We start from the raw sequence: 22,065 nt of genomic DNA on the forward strand, positions 1-22,065 counted from the left end.
GGTAATCGGCTGCGAGATTGATTATACACGCATATAGTTTTATAGGGATATTTTTCCTATAAAACTTATACCAGACTATATCGAATAGGCAGGCGGGGAAATTAAGTACCGCTGGCATGCTGTACAGATTGAATTTTTTCATATTTACCTTCCTGCCTCCCTTTTCAACTAACTAGGCACGCTCTTGTTCATTGATGTTATTAATGATACGTTTAATTCATTGTTGTATTTGCTCTTTTAATACCATATACCGCCGTTTTTCTTGCATTATTAAGCTAAATTCGTGATCATTGATAATGCCATTTTCGATTGCCTTTGTTATAAAATCAACGACCGAATTCAACTTCGATTCGCCCAGTAATCGAATTTATTTATGTTTTTGTGATTTAACGCTTAACCTTTTCGAAACATTCCTCAGGCCGGCTTGCCCGAGCCCCGTCGCTTTTGCAATACCTCTCATAGCAATGCTTAGAGAAGTACCAACGCCTGTTGATAATGCGCCACTTCCAATCTCTGTAGTAATAACGCTTACGCCGAGCAGTCCGTGATTACAATAGCGCACCCAAGTGCCATGCATCTTGAACTTTTTTGCAAGTCCATCCCGTTACTTGATCTCCTTACGTAGATATTGCTCGATTTCCTCAATTTTTTTTAACCTATAGACCTGACTTTCATCCTGCATAGTATGCTCATCCTCTGGTGCACTTGGTAAATTTGGATATAATTTAGTAATATCATCCATTTATTCTATGAGCAAATGCATTGTAATCCCTGTGAACCAAACGTTTTTATCATGATGATATTCGTCACTCAGCCTGAACTCGAGTCGATCCGTCGACCCTTTTAATGGAAGGTAGATCGGAGTCTCGAAATTCCATGTAAGCATGTCTCCCCAATTATTCAATTTTTTAGTGGGGAGCAAAGCAAGAATTTTTGATTTCTTCCCATCAATTAGGCAATCATCCTCATCTAACTGGTAACATCCTTGGTAAACGTCAGTCTTGTACCAATAATAATAATAATAATAATAATAATAATAATAATAATAATAATAATAATAATAATAATAATAATAATAATAATAATAATAATAATAATAATAATAATAATAATAATAATAATAATAATAATAATAATAATAATAATAATAATAATAATAATAATTATAGTTAATTGGTGGTGCATTTCAGACCAACATTTTTTATCTTTGTATTTCTTTTTTTTCTAGTGGTAACACAATAACATTGTTTGTATTTCTTTTAATGTAAATAATCGTTGTTTTGAAACACTTTTATTGGTCTTCCTTTGTTTTTCGTTGCTTGTATGGAACTTTGGTCTGAAAGATACCACCAAATAATACATGATGTTTTTCTTGTTACAATGCGTCGTACAGCGTTGGTCATATTATTTTTTTGTGCATTCACTTGTGAATAAATAAACCCCAATTCACTTTTATTTAATAAACATATAAAGTTTTGGAAAAATTTGTTTGTCCAGAAAATAAAGCGAACTTCTAACGATGCAACACGCGTTGCGGTTTTCATGAGAACGGAATCCAGTGTCGAAAATAACGCTTTCTACAGGACCGAAATTTGTAGATATGGCTTTGCTTTTCGACCTTACCAGTTATTGGCCTGGAATTGTCAATGGTATGTGTCAATAATGACATAAAACATGCATTCGTGTGCTCAAAAATGGCTTTTAAAATACAAAACCTAGAACAGTTAGTCGGAATTGCCCCACCATTTAAAACACAATTACATCGGAAGTTGTCAATGAAACGAAAATCGTTATCGCCATCAAGAACAGTGTATATAGAAGTCAAATTTTATGTGCCCATTCGGGTTCACACCAAGTATCAACAGTGGCGCAAAGTTTTTGTGACTGTTGGACCCTGTTGGTTTTTTCTTGTGAAAAAGAGTATCTGCTAGGTAAGATCTAATTATTTATTGAATTTCTGAGTAGTATATTGTTTACCAAGGTTTCCATTAGTTAAAATTTAGCTGGGTACCTAGTTATGGCTAGCCAGAAGCTAGCTAGGTATCTCTAGTTAGGTTCTGGCTAGGGCCAGGAGCTAAACAGTTCAAGAAGGAGCAACTGCCATTTAGGCTATTATATGTAGTATATTTAAGCTATGATAGTCTATGCAGGTGATATATCATAATGATACCATTGTTTTCATTAAATAATTGCAAATGGTTGCTAAGCTGTGATATTCAACAACCCAAGGAAATAATCAAATATTATTTGGGACCCAACGTCACCAGCTGAATGTAACTGTTCTGCCCAATCTTAGGACGCTGCCCAATCTTTGGACATAAAATTGCCCAGTCTTAAGACTGGGGTGTCACAAGATTGGGCAAAAGACCAGGGTGTCACAAGATTGGGCAAAAGACCATGTTAGGCCCATCCTTGGTGCCTTTTAGATTTTAAAGAAGGGATGTATGTTTTGCCCAGATTGCGAAAACGGCCTGTTCACAACCGGGACAGCCGGATTATGTATGCATGGTCCGATTATGTTTTTTCCCTGGTTATCAGCGTTCATAACCCGCTTGATTATGAACGCTAATATAAATGGCTGGCATTTTCTTCAAACTTTGTAAATTAAACATTCTCTGGAAGATAGCACACCCCTAAAAACTAGACATGGTGAAAGAAAAAAGTGTGGACGTAATTCTTAGTATAAACTACTCTTGTAAATACATTTCAACATATATACTTTAAAGTAACTAAATTTCACGGAACCTAAATTATTCTTTTTGCAGAAATTATTTTGGTGAAAAGTTATTAAACTTGCGAATCCCAAAATTTAGTATTTGCCACGAAATTTTGTTTCATTTAAGAACAACAACAACTTTGCCACCAGGGCTATTTGCTTGTCAGAAGTGATGACAAATGATATAAAGCAGTCAGCCCCGATTGTATTTGTTTTATAAGTCTCGAATAATATTTAATTGTCATACATAAGCCGGCCTTTCCCGATTATGTTCGTTCTATAATAAGTGAGAAATAATATTAGACTGTCGTATATAAAATGGCCTGCCCTGATTATGTTCCTTTTATAAGTGACAAATAATATTTTTTGAGTAATAAATCGGCCCATCCTGATTATGTTGCCCTAATTATGTATTTTCTGCCCTGTTCTTAACCAGGGCAAGCTGCAAGTCCCAACAAACATTCTCAGGCACATTAAAACATCATATTTTGGGTACTGTTGAATTGACCCAGCCAAATTTTGGACACAGTAGAGTGAAAATCATAGCTAGCTAGGTAGCTGGTAGAGAACGTGTTATACATTTAGCATTTATATACAGCTTGTAGTAGTGGCTAAATTTTAAAAATAAAATGTTTATATTTATGAAGAATCAGAAAAATTGTATTCAACCATATTATTAGTTAGCTAGCTGTTAATTTCATTGGATGAGATGTTTAACTAGCTAGCGAGCTGTAGCCAGCTAGTTAATATCATAGTCTATAGAAGAAAAACCTTATTAGACTATGCTAATATGGTTGATTAGTTTCAATTTTTTATACATAAAATACATGGTATATATAAATTGTCAGCCTTCTGATTTTCCAAGAAAAGTTTCAATTTAAAGTTCCTATTAAGAGGTAAATTCTAAAAAATTTATTGTTCTGTTTGTCTTCCACAATTGTTCTAAGATTGGGCATGTACTTCCATAGATTGGGCAGTCCAGTCTTAAGACTGGCCACCCATTTGTCACTGTCAGAAGATTGGCCTGGCCAGTCTTAAGACGGGGTGTGTTCCAAGATTGGGCAGAACATAACCCTACAGTGCCACTGATTTTTATGAGAGTAATAAAAGGTTGAATATTCCAGCACCGCACTGAAAATGTTTCTCGGGACTCAGCCCAAAAGCTATAGGACATGTTTTTTAGACCCGGGCTGACATTTTCAATCATGAGAATTGCTAATAATAGTTTTCGCACCTGTATTATTGTTGAATTGAGATGCTGTGAAAAATGGCTTTTCGATGTCCTGAGAAATGCATAAATTTTTGAACTCTGAAACTATGATAATAGGTCCAAAAACTTTTGGCTCTATTTCATTGGACTGGTTTAAAACCACAGCATACCAGGTTTTGAGATACTCTTTTGATTTTTTAAGAAGTTATGGGACTTTTAATTTTAACCACAAATACGATTTTATACTGTTATTGAAATTGTTTTGTAAAATTACCACCTTTAGTAATGTTTAAATTCACAAATGATGTCATGGCAGTATAATAAGCTAATTAATAATTGCAAGCATTTGCATACTCTATTTCATTGGACTGGTTTAAAACCACAGCTTACCAGGTTTTGAGATACTCTTTTGATTTTTTAAGAAGTTATGGGACTTTTAATTTTAACGACAAATACGATTTTATACTGTTATTGAAATTGTTTTGTAAAATTACCACCTTTAGTAATGTTTAAATTCACAAATGATGTCATGGCAGTATAATAAGCTAATTAATAATTGCAAGCATTTGCATACGTGCCATTAAAATTAGGTGTTAAGTATCCCCTTTAACCTTTTCCATGAAAATCATAAATGCAGTAAATATAGTAAAAAAGCATAGTTAAAAATTTTTATTACGTTCTTTTAAATCAAATTGTTATGTAATTGTATATAATAACAAATTCCTCATGAAGACTCCCAGGAGCTAAATAATTTGGAAAAGCATTTTTTATATATAGTTTGTTTGATTTTACTGTTGGTATATTACTTCTGCAACTAAAATAAAACACAGGCTACAACAACCTGTAAATATCAGATATTTACCTAACTAGTCTAAAATCTCCTAACTAGAATACTATCCTAATAGTATAGTAGCCTAATTTGTTTTCCCTAAATGATGAAGATTGGTTGCATATAGGTAATCTTTACTTATATCACTACATAAAGCTTTTTTGTTTTGATAGATAGATAGATAGATAGATGTGCATATTTTACATGGCTAGCCTCACAAATATCGAGGGATATACCCTGTCTATTATTTCCAGGAGGGGCCATGGCTTAGATGGAGAGTCCTAGAGTATTTAATGCTCATTTTGAGCTACGCAGACCCAATTAGTAGGGCCCACGCTCTACCAGACAACTCCCGGCAACATCCAACGGCCCACACAGTGTGCCATCTCCCCAATTTCCCTCACATGGCTTGGGTTAACCCGGGGCTATGGTAACATTCACTCGCCCATGTTGAATCGCCGTCAAGAGGAATTGAACCCCGGTCTCCCGCACAGAGTACGAAAGCTATAACCACTAATCTACGGCGCCACCCAAATGTAATTTATTAACTATGTTTCAGCTGTTCGACAGCCATTCTTAAGTACAAATCATTGGCATAAACAACTATTGCAATATTTTTATACAAATAATTGTATATACGACCATATCCGATGATCATAACCTTGGCCTTAAATGGACTGTCCGGTGAAAAATGATTATAAAGTATTATTTTAAATTATCACATAGAAAATACCTTTCTTTTTTGATATTATTCACTTAATCATACATAATCAAACTTTTTATCGTAGTTGTTGTTAATGCATGGCTTCATCTTGTTGCTGCAAATGTCGGAAAAGGTCCTGAGTTAAAAATTTAATATGCGTAATTATGCATGTTACGTAAGAACAGTGGTGAAAACATACTATATGCAGTGAAAGTGTGTAGCGTATTCGGTAGAAAATATAACCCTCCCCCTAGAAGTTAGGTGTTTAGAAACTTATTTTATAAAAAATTTCAATTTTAACCTCTTCTCTGCAAATTATGAAATGCGATTATTACTATGCCTTCCTGGAACACAAAAATCATGGTATTAGGTTTTCGTTATGAACCGGAAGATTTATAAAATACGGGTTGCTCCTGAAACACATTGTTTCAAACTCCGTATTGAATTAAAGTTGAAGTGTATATACCCTAAAAATTAATGCACAGCTATAAACCATCTCATTTTGATAACATAATTTTGTTAACATATTTTTAGACATTTATACTAACTTTGCGTTATATTTTTTTAGACTGAAGCTTTGAAGTTTTGTGCAGTTTCCTGGTTTGAAAGAATTGGTAATATTTTAGTAAAAGTTGTTTGTATACAATTTACTGCATCATTTCAAGTTACCATGAAATACTGTAAAGAAGTAACTGTAGCTTAAAGTTCCTGCTGAGAATTTACAGGCAATCGGTAACCTAATTGTAGGGGAAAGGGTGGGGCAGAGGACAAGAAAATTTTACCACTTATTTCAATTTATTAACACCCCTCATTAATTTGCGTTCTTCAATAAAAACGTTGTGGAGAACAAAAATATTTATATAAATAACAAAAGCTATTCAATCCTGTAGAGGAAACATTAGCCAATGTTTACAGTGTCTGATACAAGCAGAATACCTGTTGCACTCTATACATTACCCTCCTAGCCCTCTTCCCCTTGATTTCGGCCCCCTACCCCAACTATTGAGTTGAAGGAAATTACCATCCCTGCCCCCACTCCCACTCCTTAATAAGCCCCTCCCACTACAATTAGGGTTACCAAGTGTAGTCTTATTTCTTTCATAATACAACGTTTTTTTCATAATACAAAGTCAGTAGTGCTGCTAATTAATCCATTGTTACTTTTGCTGCCAAAAATATTTTGTCAATTTTTAATCGGGGTAAAAAGATAATTCGTTACTTGGGATGTTTTTTGCTATTACCTTGTATCACTAAAGTAATATAATAATTTTTTATTTTTTAGACATTTTCAGCGTTACACGTTTTATAAAAGAACACTTGGTGTTCCAGTTTCTTATTTTGGGTACTTTATAAATTTAGTTTTAGTTAATCAAATCTACTAAAATTCCTTTAAAAAATTTCAATACAAAACCGTGTTTATTCCAAAATTTCCTTACATAAATTTTGCCTGCAAAATTATTCTTGCTAAAAAAAATCAAACATTGATTCGAATAAAAGTGGATTTCGTTTCTGATGGCAGTATTCTTAACATAACATTTAGGTGATTTGAAAGGCAAGCCCTTTAAAACGAAAAGTAATTTCTCAATAAAAGACTTTTGATAATAGAACGTACAATTTATGGTAACTTGAATTTCTATTACTTTTGTTATTGTAGAAAATGTATGTGTTTGTGCGGTACCTCGTATTCAGTGGATACGCCTGTATTTTATGCATACACTCGTATTCAATGTAGGCAATTGTATTTGTAGGGAATGTAGGCGCTCGTTTATAATGCAAACACTCGTATTAGTTTTAATGCAAACACTCGTATATAGCTAATGCAGACACTCGTATATAGCTAATGCAGACACCCGTGTATAATGCAAACACTTGTGTATAATGGAAACACTGTCGTATATGGCTAATGCAAACACTCGTATATAGCTCATGCAGACACTCGTATATAGCTAATGCAGACACCCGTGTATAATGCCAACACTTGTGTATAATGGAAACACTGTCGTATATGGCTAATGCAGACACTCGTATATAGCTAATGCAGACACTCGTATATAGCTAATGCAGATACTCATTTATAATGCAAACACTCGTATATAAGAAGACACTCGTATTTGCTACAGACACTCGTATTTGTTGCAGCCATTGATATTCGTTGCAGCCACTCGTGTTCGTTACAGGCACTCGTATTCGTTGCAGACACTCGTATGTAGAACCTCGTATTTCAGTGATTCGATTGTATTTAATGTATCCACTTGTATTCAATACAGCCAAATGTATGTGGACAGTTGCAATTAGTATAGACACTTATCTCTTATTTGTTGCAGTCACTTGAATGCCGTAATTGTATTTGATGAATGAATTTTATTTAATGTTATACTTGTATTCAATGTGTACTCTCGTTTTTTATGCAGACATGTACTTTATGTAAACACCTGTATTTTATGCAGGCATTTGTATGTAGTAACTCGTATTCCGTTATTACACCAGTAATTAATGTATATACTTCAGTGCTTCGAATAAACGCCTGAGGCGGTTATTTAAGTTTTCGATTTTTAGAGGGGCGTTTATTTAAGAGATCTCTACATTTTCTATATACATATCTATATCATCCATATCGTCAATTATATAATGATGTAGTCCAGCGTTGACCTTATCTTCATATTTATTAAGTGAAACAAGCGTCCCTGTAAAGGAGAAGGCGTTTATTAAAAGGGGCAATTGATGAAAAAACCTTTAAAAGAGGGAAAGGGCGCGAAAAGGAACAGGGCGTTTAACCGAAGCATTGCGGTACTCATATTCAAGCAGACAATGTGTGTAAACACTTGTATTTATGTAGACACTTGTGTTATATGTAGATGCTGGTATTTATGTAGACACTCATATTTTATGCAGAAACTTGTAACTGTGCGGAATATGTAAAACACTCGTATTTTATGCAGGCACTCGTATGTAGGAACTCATATTCAGGGAGAAAACTGTATGTGGACACATGCATTTAACACAGAAACTCGTAAAACTCTCGCAAAAGTTTGTGTTTTTAACCCTAAGCATATCGGATTATATATCCTCCATAACTTCTGATAGCTAAAGCTTCCTAAATGAAATGGAAACACAAAGTAACAGTAGGAACTGGGAAAAACGACTAAGTTGCGGTCACAAACGTGACAAGGGCCTGACAGAGGGCGGTTAAAACTTCCTTTATACTTGGCTATGACTCGCATCAACTTTCGTCAACTCGCGTCAATATAAAAGCGTAAAAAAGTGCTTAATGTAAAGACAGCAGGTGAAAAAAAATTGCCTTCAAATATGCTTCCAAATGTGAAAATCTTTATTTTGAGTACATATCTTAAAGTTTATAAAATAATTCGCAGAAAAAGACAACCGATAAATTCATATTCTTGCAGAAAAAAACGAATTCGAGTATATCCATGTCTTTATAGTAATCGGGGTGATAGCAAGTTCCGAGGTTGATGTAAAGAACGGGATGATATTAAGGGGTGAGGTTGATATAAAGAACGGGGTGATAATAAGTGCCGAGGTTAGTACAAGGACCGAAGGTGATAATAAATGCCGAGGTTGATGTAAGGATCGGGGTGATGATAAGTGCCGAGGTTGATATAAAGAACGGGGTGATAAGTGCCGAGGTTGATATAAGGATTGAAGATCACAATGAGAACCACGTGAAATAAAGATCGGGGTGATAAACACTGCCAAGGTTGATAGAAGGACCGAATATGATAATAAGTACCCCGTGTATTATAGGATCGTAGGTGAGAATAAATGTCGAGATTCTGTAAATGCAAGTAGTTTGCTCAGATAGTTCCCTGTCGGGCAGGCGAAACAGGGAAGAAACAGTACCTGGTCCTGATGATAAACTGATCATTCTCGTTGTTTGATAACCTACACCTATCGTTTTTCTATCGTACTGTTTAATAAAATATTCTTTCTTTAATTGCGTAACGTTAAGCCGCCCTAATTTTTATCGATTTTGCAAGCGTTGATAATTTGTTTTTTTTATACAAACGGGTTGCTGGAGGAAAAGAAACACAGTAACTCGTTTACCCACAGGCACTATTTCCGCAACTTTATGCTACTAGTCAGTAGCCCGTAGATAAATCCACGGGTTATCGTGTCCTTTATCTACCGCATTTCGTGTGTTTCACTACTGCAGTGACCATTTTGCGTGACAGACACACTGACGTATACGGGTATTATAATATAGATAAATAAGTAACAAGAAAAACCCGTTCATTTTTGGGAGTATTCAAAAAATTTCCGCAGATACAATATTTCGAGAAAGTGACAGAAACTCGCACTTTGTGGAAATTATTTCACGTTGCAATTAAACCTTATCTACTAAGATTAGCCGTATAAATAAAAATTGGATCCTGGTTGAGAAAAACAAAAACACAAAATACAGCCTGCAGTTACTATCGCGTAGGAAAATTCACCTGATACTTCCAGTTCACCGAAAACAAAGATGAAAGTTCCATTTAATTGCTAAGTACAGGTGGCTACGCCTTATGAATTAAATTTACGCATCATTTCCTTCCACCGGTGTTATTACAACTGCTTACTTCAGTAGAACTGTATTTGTATGAATATGTATTTTTATCTTTATTTTAGAATTTTCGACATGGAAGGTAGAAAGTCTCTCTGCAGAAATACAGTACGGCAATTAGTTTATGTAACAAGACTATCAAAACAATAGTTGTTGTAGTTTTACATAGCCAGATGTTAGTAATGTGTATAAAACATAGCCTATTTACCTATTGCTATGTTAAAAAAGAGTTGTCCGAATTTTTTTTAAAGTTATGGACTTGACTTGATAACAACGGTTTTGTTTATTATTAGCCTACCATTCAGAAGTACAGTTCTCACGAGTTTGATAACTTGAAAGATGCAGTGAGAAAAAAGTCACCGTGCAATGTGTTAGTTGGCGTTATTGAAAAAATAATGGCTTTAAAAAATGTTTTGGTTATTAAAGTAGCTGATGGCACTTGTGAAGCATTTGTTCGTGTCCAGGAGTACTCCGACAAATTATCCAAATATATCAGCTCTGGGGATATATTGTACCTAAAAAAAATAACTTTTGATGAGGATAAAATGGGAGAATTTGCCAAAAAATCATTGATTTCGAAACATTCAAACATGGTGTTACCATATCCAGAGCATTGTAAGTAACTCTTAGTAATTTTATTTTATTTTATTTATTTATCATTTATTCGGCAAAATTAGGTAGGTGCAAGTATTTCTTGTTTATTAACCATTTATAACGATTTTCAAATTTCTTACGTTTCAAATTTTTAATTACTACTAGTCGGTAGCCCATGGAAATATCCCGGGTTCGCCCGTCCTTTTTATACAGCATTGCGTCTCGCTAATTGGGCAGCTAAAATACCATTTTGCGTGACAGACAAACGTATACGGGTATTATAATATAGACTAGTCGTTAAACCGTGGAAAAATCCACGGGGTCGCCCGTCCTTTATATATCGCATTTCGTGTTTCCGTAACAAAAAGACAAACAGACGCACGAACACACAGACGGAATACGGCTATTATTAACGAGATAGCCGGTAGCTCGTGGAAAATCCACAGGACCGCCCATCCTTTATATATAGCATATTTCGTGTTTCCGTAGCACAACGTTTTTCTCGTGCACAAACAGACAGACGGAATACGGCTATTATTAAAGAGACTAGTCGTTTACCTGTGGAAGAATCCACGGGGTCGCCCGTCCTTTATATATCGCATTTCGTGTTTCCGTAACAAAAAGACAAACAGACGCTCGAACAGACAGACGGAATGCGGCTATTATTAAAGAGATGTGCGGGCATCGTGATCTTAAATTCAGTCGCACGGTAGCACACTTTTAAAAGTCACTTTGTTGGTGTTGCTAATAATATGATCGATAAGAGTTTTTGATTTTCTGGTCGGCGAGAATATGTGTTGATTTCGTCCAAACATTTGTAAGATATCTTTGTATTTCATTGTTACTGGGTTATCGGTGTCGTAAAGATCTATGTTAGACTATTCCGTTTTTTAAAAATTTCTGACAGTTTTGGTGCTTAAATTTATTTAGCTATTCAATTTTTTCACTATCCACAAAGTTCAATTGATAAAATGTCCCTAATTACATGAATTTAAGATAATCTTCCGATGTTACTAGGTCAACGGTGCGGAGCATGTTTTTTTATGTATCATTATGTCAAAGTTCATATTGTTCAATATAATATAAAATCCATCGAACATTGAAGAAAGTGACTGAGCGTCCTGATGAGCTGTTTTGAGTTGTGTGATTTATTTTTTCTTTGTGTGTCCAGTAAATGTTTTGATGCGATTGATGAGAACCAGGCCACGGATTTTTCGCTATATCGCCTGACAAAATTATGTTAAAAGTTGCTATTGAATTACTGTAATATAAAATGCGTCTGTTTGATCGCTTCAGTGGAGAAAACATGAACATAAAACTTGTCTGTATAACCATAAAACTAGGATTAACTCCAAAATTATCACACCACCTAAACAGCATCCAATTGTTACCATACATATATCAAAACAGTCAATAATCCAATAAGCTAGTTAACACTTTAACAGGTACAACTCGTTTAACATATAATGTTTATGTATCCACTCCACATTTACACGTCTGTTACACATCCGATCATCTCTCGCTCAAATTTTATAATGTTTTTAATGTTAACGTTCAAGCTTTTTAACGTATTGGAGACGTGTTTGAAAAATAACTCACAATATTGTCTTTCAACGTTGAAGCTATCCCATGAATGTAATGCCTTCTTATTCGCATTATCCTTAACAATAATATGACAATATTTTTTAGGGAAAAAAATGTTTTATTTCGAACATTTGGAGGCACTTCATTCGTTTATCTACTGCAATTATAATATTGTTAAAAATACATCTGATAACGACGAAAGCGAATGGAGCATCTTTTCCTTTAGCGAAAAAGGTTAGACTATTTCATCAAGGTGTAGTATTGTGTTAGTCTGAAATAGAAATTTTTTATCTTTTTTTTTTAGATCCAGAGTTCATTATCACAATTGCAGTGAGTTAAATTACTTTGTACTTTTAACCCTACTGAGCGAAGTTTAGGAAGGGTGGAGGGAGGGGACTTGGAATTCTTTCTGCACATAGCGCTTTATAAGATAGATAAAATGAAGAAAACTTTAAAGAAGATTTTCTTAACAAAATATTTCTGAGAGATCACCCAATTCCAACACTTTGATGCATACCGTAAATGCTCGATTAAGCGCCCCGGGCGTTTGTTTCAATGTTGGCTTTTAGGGTGGGCTCTAGATGGGCAGTAAGTCAAAAAGCGCTTATAACAAAATATCATTTTTCTGTTATGTTAAAGTCTGTTTTAAGGAAACTATATTGGTCGCAAAATAAAAAGAACAACGGATATAGATGAAGCAGGTATAAAATAACATGCTTCTGAGCGTAAAGGTTTATGGTTAAATTTTCTCTGCGTCAATAAAATGATAGCGGATTTTTTAAACAAAAAGGTAGACAAACATTTTGACAAATGTTTTATGATGCATTTTAAATTTTAAAAATACTTGATTAAGTGCGCTTATTCGGGAGTGGGAGCTTAATTGAACATTTATGGATGCTTAGTAATAGTTATAATGGATAGTTATAATGCGTTTGCTATAAACTTTGCAGTCCGATGAAGCGCCAGCGCACATGGAGGAAATGAATTCAATGCAGAAAGATAACCTGGTAAAAAGATTAACTTCTCCATAATATTTTACAGCGATTTACATTTGTGTTCTTATTAATGAATAACTTGTTTTATCACTAGGTTCAAATTCAAGAAGAAGAAAGCACTTCGGAATACGAGCCCAGCTCATTGGATAGTGAATCAGGTACAATTAAGCCTGTTAGCCTGTTATTATTATGGGCTAAGATTTTAAATTAAACAAAGTCTGTTAAGTTGTCGGCCGTCCAATGAGCTCTGACAGGTTTGCGTACTTGTTTTATAGATATTTGTTCTAATTGCGACGAACTTCGAACCTCGACCAACGTTTGCAATGTATTAAGTCCGAAATTGTATTTAATCTTTTAAACATTCTCTCTTTCCTTGGTTATTTTTCCTTTGCTTTTTTGCATTTAGAAAAAGAAAGAGAAGATCAACATCTTATAATGGTTAGACATTATATCACCCTCTCTTTTAATCTATTTTCTGTTAAGCTTTTAGCCGGATTTTGTGTTTCACAAGGGAAATTTACAAATTACCCGGGCATATTATGATCAGATACAAAGTTAAGCTAAAAAACTGATAGGGGACCATTTAGTCCATTGTTTTCTACATAGCTTGAACTATTCCTGTCTACACTTTTGTTTTATTGTCTACTGAAATGTGACTTACTTATTTAGTATCATAAAGCTAAGAAGAGAAAACAGTCTGATGTCAACAAAAACACTGCAACTAACAGGAAGGTACAAATGCAATTCTTTTCTTGTTATTGTATCTATTCACACAAACATGGTCACTAGTATTTCACATTTTAATCTTTTTTATTAGAATGGAAAAAAGGAGAGTGGGAAGATGGAAACATCAGACTCCGAAGAGGACATCTTCTCTCAACGCAAGGTATTATAAAACCATAACGATGTATTATATATTAAATATATATTTTATATATAATAAATTCAGCTGTTGTGCTCAATATCTGTTGTACAATTTTTCGGATATATAGATTTACTGGTTTTTTAGACAAAGAAACTAAGACAAGCAGAGCAAGCTGCGGAGTACCAGCCACAAGACATTATTTGTAAAAAGCGTGAATTTCAACACCGCTTAAAAAAAAGGAATGCCCCTCTTAGAAAAGTGAAAACCGAATTGCAATTGAAGAAGCAGAGAAAGAAAGTTGAAGAACTCGTTTCCCAACATTTGGGTTCTGCTGATGCTATAACACAGCACTATCATGGTTTACAAAAAAAGTACTATATCTACAAGTGTTCTGTCTGTGGGGCGTTTGTGAGCGAAAAATTAAGAAGACACTTACAAGAAAAACATAAATACTCATGGTCGGATGCCAGGCTACAGGAAACAAAGATGCGTGTATTTTTTCTGTGGTGCAACGCGACAAAACATGAAACACATTTACCGTTGCCGTGTATGGAGTGCAGCGAATGGCATACGAGGTAGAGTTATTTTCTAGCTATCGGAGCTCCTCTGGGCATCCTCACCCTTGTCAGGTTTATTAGTAACTCTCTTTTCCTATATTGTATGGCTACGATACTTTGTAGCCTTCATATTAATCTTCAATTTAATTTAATTTAAAGACGTTTAGTAGTAAAGTAGCAATGTGAAAAAGGCTGTTTTGAACGTTTATTTTTTATTTTTTAATACAAATATTTTATTTTTTACCAAAAACTTTCCGTTACTTACTTACTGTTAATTCGTGTAGAGCGACCTAGCCGCTGGATACAAATTGTTAACGCCCAATAAGGCGCATTGTGGCACTTTAGGCGGAGAGGGTGTAGTGGTAGCGCATTTGACTTGTAACCATAAGGTTTAAGGTTTGATTTCTCACTCTGCTCAATTTGAATATACTGTAGTCAGCCCATTTCAGCTTTTTAATGACCGCTAATTGGCTTGTGTGGCAGGCAAACAAGTTAGAGCAATGCTATACTTATCTCTCGTACTTAGATTTCGAAAAGCGAAAACATCTCATTGCTTATACTATATTTTAAGGCTAGATCATCATCTCAAACGTCATCCTTTTCATAAACAGATGTCTATGGAAGAAATAAAAGAAACAGTAGAGCAAGCTAGGGCTGAACATTGGAGCAAAGGATTTGGCCAAAATGGCAGTAAAGTACCAAGTGAGGACAAAGTAACAGAAAAGTTTAAATCTAACCTAAATGTTGAGGCGGATGGCGACGATTTTGTGTCAAGATCACAGCCAGTGCCTTTGCAACATGATCATCCAAGTTTGGACTATATTCCGTCAGGATCTTGCCGTCTCACTTCGTCCAAACGAAAGGAATGGGGTGTAAAACCTGATGATTTTTTTAGTATTTATTTTTCCACAGCTGATGACTTGCTAGACAATTTTCAAGAAGAACTGCTACAGTCTGGCCATACAAAAGACAACTCAACTCAACATAGAAACCAAGTTGAATTAATATGGACATCGATAAGCAAAGACCTCGTCATGTTTCCTATAAATCCCCTTTCGAACATGCATTTGTTAAGGGATTATTACCATCGGCCTACATTTAAAACTATTGGCAAAAAGGATGGAGTGCAGGCGAGCACCTTGCGTGCACGTTATGGATCTTTAGGAATGTTTTTACAGTACCTCCGACGTAACGAGATTTTTGCTGGAATGAGCAGATTGCAGCTTTCCTCTCTTTCACAATCTGCTAATGATTTCAACAAGCAGTTAAACCCGTTGGTGAAGCAGAGAAAGGTCGAAATTAGAAAGAACAAGTGCAAGCAGCTGCTTCGACCAACGCATTTTATCAAGTATGGTGAGAGCAAATTTGTGCAACATTTGATTTCACAAGTGCAGAAGGGAGTTACAAAGAGGAGCCAATTTACAAGATCGTTTGCTATTCAATTTCGTGACTATTTGATCACCAATTTAGTTATTGGAAACGGATTGCGTGCCTCTAACATTATCGAGCTGACAACAAAGGATGTGGATAATGCTACAGTTGTGGAGGGCTATGAAGGACATAAAGTACTTTCCAACTACAAATACAAGACAAGTACAATTTATGGCGAAAAATTCATCGTCGTAAATGACATGCTCTATTTGCAACTTCAATTTTTCCTTCGCAATTTGAGATCAATAATTTCAAAAAACCCTTCATTAAAAGTTTTTCTTCCTGCCTCTGGAGCGCCGAAGATGAGCCAAACAAATGTGTCGGCAAGCTTAACGGCAAGTTTTAAACTTGCAAAAGTTTTATTTCAAAATGAATACCAACGCATTTCATGTACAAGAGTGCGATGTGGTCTGGCAACGTTTGCTTGTAACGATGGCGGCTTTGAATCAGGTTTTTTTGCGAAGCATTTTATGAAAAACAAAGAACAGACGACGGACATGCACTACAACTTACTGTCGAATCGCAGACATGCGTTGAATATAGCCATGAAGCTATATGCTTCTTTCAACGGCGTCGATGGAGAGAAAATTACGATTGAACCAAAAGATGTCCATGAAATAGCCGATAAGCTTAAAAAATCTTCCGGGAATCTGAACAAAGAACAGATACTTCGCTGGTTAAAAAGTAACGATCCACATGTCACCAAAAGCGAGTTGGCTGATTTCGAGGAAATGTTAGCTGAGTGTGATCAAAAACCAAGCGGAAATACTTCAAGTTTCTATGGTGCTTCGCAGCAGGTAAACAATTATTTTAAACGTTATGGTACCTAAAGCCACAAACAAAAACAATAAAAAACAATTATTTTGGCTACTTATTATTTTACTTTTTTTAACTTTTTTTTAAAGATTTATTTTAACCGACGCAATTGTTTTCAAACAAACTAAAAACTTTTGACTCATAGCTTATTCGCAAAAGTTAAAAAAGTGAAGTACAATACAGTTTAAATGAATTTCCTTAGGAGAAAGATATTGATTTTATTTCCGTTGCTAACTTGGATGGTACTACCACAGAAAACGAAAAGGTTTGTTTTTACTTAACATACAAGATAACTAGCTGATAAACAGTGGTAATAAAACTATCATGATCTTCATATAAACTTTAGCTAAGTAGCGAGCGCAGCTCTGAAGATGGCGACAGTGATAGCGAGAATGAAAGTTTTGTTAATTCCCACGATGGCAGCTTAGAGGTATAGTCCGCAAACTACATTCTTTTAAAACAAGTTTATATGTTTTGGTTTTACACTTTTAGGCAGGTTAAATATTAGACACGTTTATAATTTACGCATGTACTTATTATAATCTACCCATAGGAGCAGTGGACAGATAAAAATGTTAAAAACATCAGCAAAAAAGTTTCTACTAGGACGAAGGTATATTTTGCAATATTTGAAAAATATGTTTAAAAGCAAGACTAAACTTCAGATCACGAAGCAAGCCTTTTGGTTCCAAAGAGGAGTTATTTGAGGCAAAAATATTTTGACGAGTATATAATCGACTTTTTTTCTATTTTAATGAGTAGACTTAGTAATTCGAAAATATAGAAATATAAATTTATGAGATCGTTCATGTGAATATCGTAAGCATTCAATAAAAAGTGTTGTTGATTTTTAGGTCGAAATAACATCTGATTCCAGTGGCTCAGATATAGACTGCGATCATCTACAGGTAAAGTAATATCTTTAAGCAAAATGTCAATGGGTCTTACAGCTTTTTATAAATTTGATTTCGGTCATCACTTGGTTGCACACTATCCCTACAAACCCTTGAAACAAACAACATGTATATGTAGTAACCTAGCTTGAAAGCACACAAAAGACATATAGACAGCGACATGATATTTTCTTATACTTATCTATGCTACGTCTGGATTGTTTAGAGTGATATCCAGGACGTTCTGTTTCAATATGACCAAAGGCGACCAGGAGATCTCATATATGCACGACAAAGTGGTGGAAGGATTGCCTATTTGATGTGTGCTCACTTTTGTGAGCCATTGATTATCCGAAAGCCATTTGATAATGAATTTAGTGTCGAAACATTTAAAGATGAAGAAGTGGCTTATTTTATAAGTAAAATTAAGAGCAGTATTTTGCGCAAACATCTGGAAATGTTTACCCCAACGAGTGTTAAATTTTTCGTACTGGCCCTAAGAAGAAAATATTGGTCTAATGTTAAGCTTAATTTCACAAAATGGAAGAGATTCAGAAAAGAAGGGTCTAGCATGATTCAAATGTGTAAAGATTAGTAAGTTTGCTGCTACTACTGTTTTTATATACGTTTTCACTCAAAAGCAGCACAGAATGTGCAAAAACCTAATTTTGAACCCCTGATAAAGTATATACATATTGGCTTTGTTTGAAAATTCCTTTTTCTTTCTTTCTAGCAATGATTTTTCTGTTACCTCGGTGAGTGTTTTATATTTATGTTTTACTTTAGAATAAATGGAAAGCCATGTCATACTTTTTAAATTTTTCTGTTCCCGTACAAATTGTTATTGATATGAAGTTTCAAAGATATTTTAAAGGTCTATCTATATAGAGCTCTCTAGAGAACGAAAAATTATAGTGATAAATACGAGTCAGAAAAATACATAGTTTATGACGGTATGTATCTCTTTACGTGTTTTTCTGACAATTCGATATTTAATAGCCTGAGCAAAGAAATAAAGATAATGACCTCCATCACACTAGTCAAACCAGCGATTACAAAGAAGAGGTAAAACAAATTAATGCTGTTTTGAAAACAGAGCCTGTATGCATTATTACCGACTATCATTATGTATATTTTAGTCAAGTAGCGCCAACCAAGACTTATCGCAAAAAGACAATGCCAAATCTGTGGTCTGCGTCAAGCAAACGAAGGTAATTTAGATGCAATGAATTTTGAAAAAAAAATATCATTTAAATAAAATCTTACCTAAAAAATCCAAATTATTTTGTGGTTGTAGAACTATGAATTAAGAAAGGCTACCGTCTATGTACCACCAACAGTATGCGACACTCCATCATTTATGCATGACGTAAGTGATTTTTTTGTTTGTTTTTATTTGGTTTGGTCTGCGAGCATACTAGATTGAATAGTCAGAATGACTTTTTGAATTTAGCCAAACGAGGTGAAGCAACAGAATCCAAAAGCATCAGAGGTAATAATATGGTTCTAATCATCATTAAGTCATCGAACTACCTTTTTTTCACTAAACACATTCCATTTTGGAATGTTATAGGTTCTCCAATCTTGTAACGACCATTTTACGCGTCCAAAAGAAGTAAGTAACACGGAGCCGGCATTACACTGAATAATCATGCTGTTTACTCTTTAAATGTTATGATTGTATCAAAAAAAAGTATTACTATTTAGGAACAGGCTTTGGGGGATGAGCAATGTTGCTTGACAAATGTAGATCCCTCAAGCAATTTCATTTGCAAAAAGATCGACAGTTATATAGGTAGATCGCTAGTTCATGCAGTCCATAACAAACTCTTCCAAATATCTTCCAATGTGAGCACGCTGGTAATAAAACACTGATCAATTTTGTTGATATTCTAGGCCATGGTGTATTTGCTTTAAAAAAATTCATACCTGGCGACTTTCTTCTCCAGTATCCTGGAAGTTTAGTGACCGCGGAAAAGGGTGATAAACTGGAAAAATACTATGAAAAGAAAGGAAAAGGATGCTATCTTTACTTTTTTAATTACCATGGAAAAAAATTATGGTAAGAATTTCGTTGGATTATCAAAAGTACGCTGATGCACCTTTCTACACATTTTTTAAATATATTTTTAGTGTGGATGCTACAAAAAACAATCGGTTGGGCAAATTTGTCAATGACAGCCAGAAGTCCTACGCCAACAGCGTAATGAAAGTAAAGACGTTTGGTGGGAAACCTTTTCTTTGCTTATACGCATTGAAAACTATTGAGAAAGGTTCAGAGATCAGGTAACTATCTCTAACAAAGAAATGTAAACAATTAAATCCTGTCATCAATTATTACATTTTTTACAATTTCTATTTCTAGATATAGTTATGGCGAAACTTCTGGTCTGACTTGGCGAAAAATGGTAGGAGAAATAAAGTTTATTTAACTGTTAAATAAGGCTATCCTTTTCATAAAAACCGTGTTGTTGCTTTGGCCACCTAATACAACCACCACTTTATGTTGCGGAATAAATTTACAAAAATTAGCTAATTGAAAATATATAATTTGTCATTAAAATTAATATAAAGTCATTAAAATTTCAAAATATGTTAGTTTTTTTCAAAACACATAAGTGTAATTTCCAAAGTAAACAAAAAAGAGCCTGCCATAAATTTGACATCGCACATACCGGACGAACATGCCAGAATATGTGCTTCGGCCATCTAAGTCTGCAATGCAACAAAAACGTATTGTGCGCACACGAAAATTGCAGTGCGGCGCTTTGCTAACACATTTACGTAATATTTTATTCAGCCTCAGTCTTGAATACATTTTTATCACAAATATCAAGTGTAAAGGTACTACAGATACATTTGCGATCATTGTTAAGGACGATAGTTTTTCAGCATGATCAACAATAAAATGAAAAGTTACTTACTTTTTCTGTACATGTTATCTTGATGAAATTTATCTGATTGTTTCTTCAAATTGTATCGTTTATAGGCAAACTACAAAAGGCCATTTTCCTTGACAACTCTGGTAAGTAACTCTCATTTGCAATTTGCAGTATGAAGCAACCGCCTTTTTAAACACTTTGTTCTACTTCTTAATTAGGGTAAGATGGATGAATCAGTAGACGCCAACTTAGAGGTAATCAAGATTTATACCACTATTATTGTGGCAACTAATTCGTGTTATTTAAAAAACTTTCCATTTCCATTTTAGCTATCACCTGATCGAGAATTAGATTTAGGTTAATGTTTCGTTTGTATTTAATGGAAGGTCCGTTTATGTAAATGTTAGATTTCACTCTATATGTTTAGATAACTACAGGGTCAGCGGACGTTAATTTTTTCTATCTCTTTAATTTTTAAATATGCTACGCTAAAAGTATTGAACGATATTATTTTTAACTGCCATTTTGTATATTGCGTGTATATATGATTATACTCATTACTGCGTATCTAACTATTAACTTTTAGTTGGTTCTTACAAACTAAGATTTGGATAGTTACAGTACTATTTTAACCTAATTTAGTGATAATTTCTGATCTTTGGCGAAACTATAGCGCTGTCCCTGTAAATGTATTTATTCAATCTGTAATCAGTGTTGATTTAAAGATAATTATAGTTACGAAATAATTAGCTTGTAATGGTTGCAATGGTTGTTTTGATTATCCCAGTAATAATCCTTTGTAAACAATTATGCAAAACTGCACCATTACTTTTAGTTCATCTGTAGCCAATTATTGCTTAGTTCTTGTTACACGATAAATTAAAAGACACACAAAATGTAGCATATTTTGGTATTCTTGTCAGCGTAATTGCTGGGAAACCTTTTCTTTGCTTATACGCTCTTGTTGTTAGTAATTTAAAAAGTGGCGGCTGATCATCACAATGATGGAATTGATCTGGTAGATCTGTGACAGAAAAAAAACCTAGAGGGTTTTGAGAAAATTAAAATTCTTTCTCTTCCAAGAAAAGAATTTAGAAGGAAACAACGCAACAAGTGAATAGTTGGATAAAGCATCAACAAAGAGTAGACTTCGACACATATTTTTAAACCTATTTAAACCTGCAACAATGCTTTTTTTGCATTGATCGAGTCGGGTACTTTGATGGAGTTATCACTCTCCAAAGATAAGGCTGGGTGTAATTAAACCCCATTGCCGATTTAACTATTTGGAAAAGATAGTTTACCTCATCTATTATAAAAAGAATAGGTACGATTTGCGGATTGTTTAATACTGGTGGATTCATTTGAGATTTCTGGTCAAACACTGGTATGATGGCAATCGCAATGCAAATCAATTGCAGACAGCACA

The 22,065-nt window shown here is 34.4% G+C and overlaps 1 protein-coding gene across 5 annotated transcripts; it reads left to right on the forward strand.

The window, feature by feature from the left end:
• Nucleotides 1–1,131: 1,131 nt before the first annotated feature.
• Nucleotides 1,132–21,532, forward strand: LOC130647307 (uncharacterized). 5 transcript variants are annotated; one of them, XM_057453103.1, is made up of 30 exons: nt 1,132–1,931; nt 6,027–6,072; nt 10,313–10,634; nt 12,303–12,431; nt 12,502–12,527; nt 13,148–13,204; nt 13,287–13,350; nt 13,599–13,630; nt 13,862–13,924; nt 14,010–14,078; nt 14,202–14,632; nt 15,186–16,842; nt 17,064–17,126; nt 17,208–17,291; nt 17,415–17,474; nt 17,716–17,769; nt 17,981–18,348; nt 18,488–18,509; nt 18,754–18,819; nt 18,894–18,965; nt 19,052–19,123; nt 19,208–19,246; nt 19,328–19,369; nt 19,462–19,549; nt 19,651–19,816; nt 19,888–20,040; nt 20,120–20,162; nt 20,744–20,779; nt 20,855–20,890; nt 20,966–21,532. In XM_057453103.1, exons 3-30 carry the CDS (start codon nt 10,415–10,417, stop codon nt 20,996–20,998), a joined length of 4,245 nt encoding a protein of 1,414 aa, XP_057309086.1. In that variant the 5' UTR covers nt 1,132–1,931; nt 6,027–6,072; nt 10,313–10,414; the 3' UTR covers nt 20,999–21,532. The 5 variants fall into 5 exon arrangements, with proteins under 5 accessions (XP_057309086.1, XP_057309087.1, XP_057309088.1 ...); XM_057453104.1 differs by lacking the exon at nt 19,328–19,369; XM_057453105.1 differs by lacking the exon at nt 18,754–18,819.
• The last annotated feature ends 533 nt before the right edge of the window (nt 21,533–22,065 follow it).

Source organism: Hydractinia symbiolongicarpus, chromosome 6 (assembly GCF_029227915.1).
Source record: "Hydractinia symbiolongicarpus strain clone_291-10 chromosome 6, HSymV2.1, whole genome shotgun sequence".
Taxonomy (NCBI): domain Eukaryota; kingdom Metazoa; phylum Cnidaria; class Hydrozoa; order Anthoathecata; family Hydractiniidae; genus Hydractinia; species Hydractinia symbiolongicarpus.

What these genes read in the sequence shown, in the direction of transcription:
- LOC130647307 (XM_057453103.1), top strand. Translation starts at nt 10,415, where the DNA reads ATGGCTTTAAAAAATGTTTTGGTTATTAAAGTAGCTGATGGCACTTGT. An exon ending in CTCCATCATTTATGCATGAC is followed by an intron (nt 19,124 to 19,207) that starts GTAAGTGATTTT and finishes TTTTGAATTTAG; the next exon opens with CCAAACGAGGTGAAGCAACA. An exon ending in ATTTTACGCGTCCAAAAGAA is followed by an intron (nt 19,370 to 19,461) that starts GTAAGTAACACG and finishes ATTACTATTTAG; the next exon opens with GAACAGGCTTTGGGGGATGA.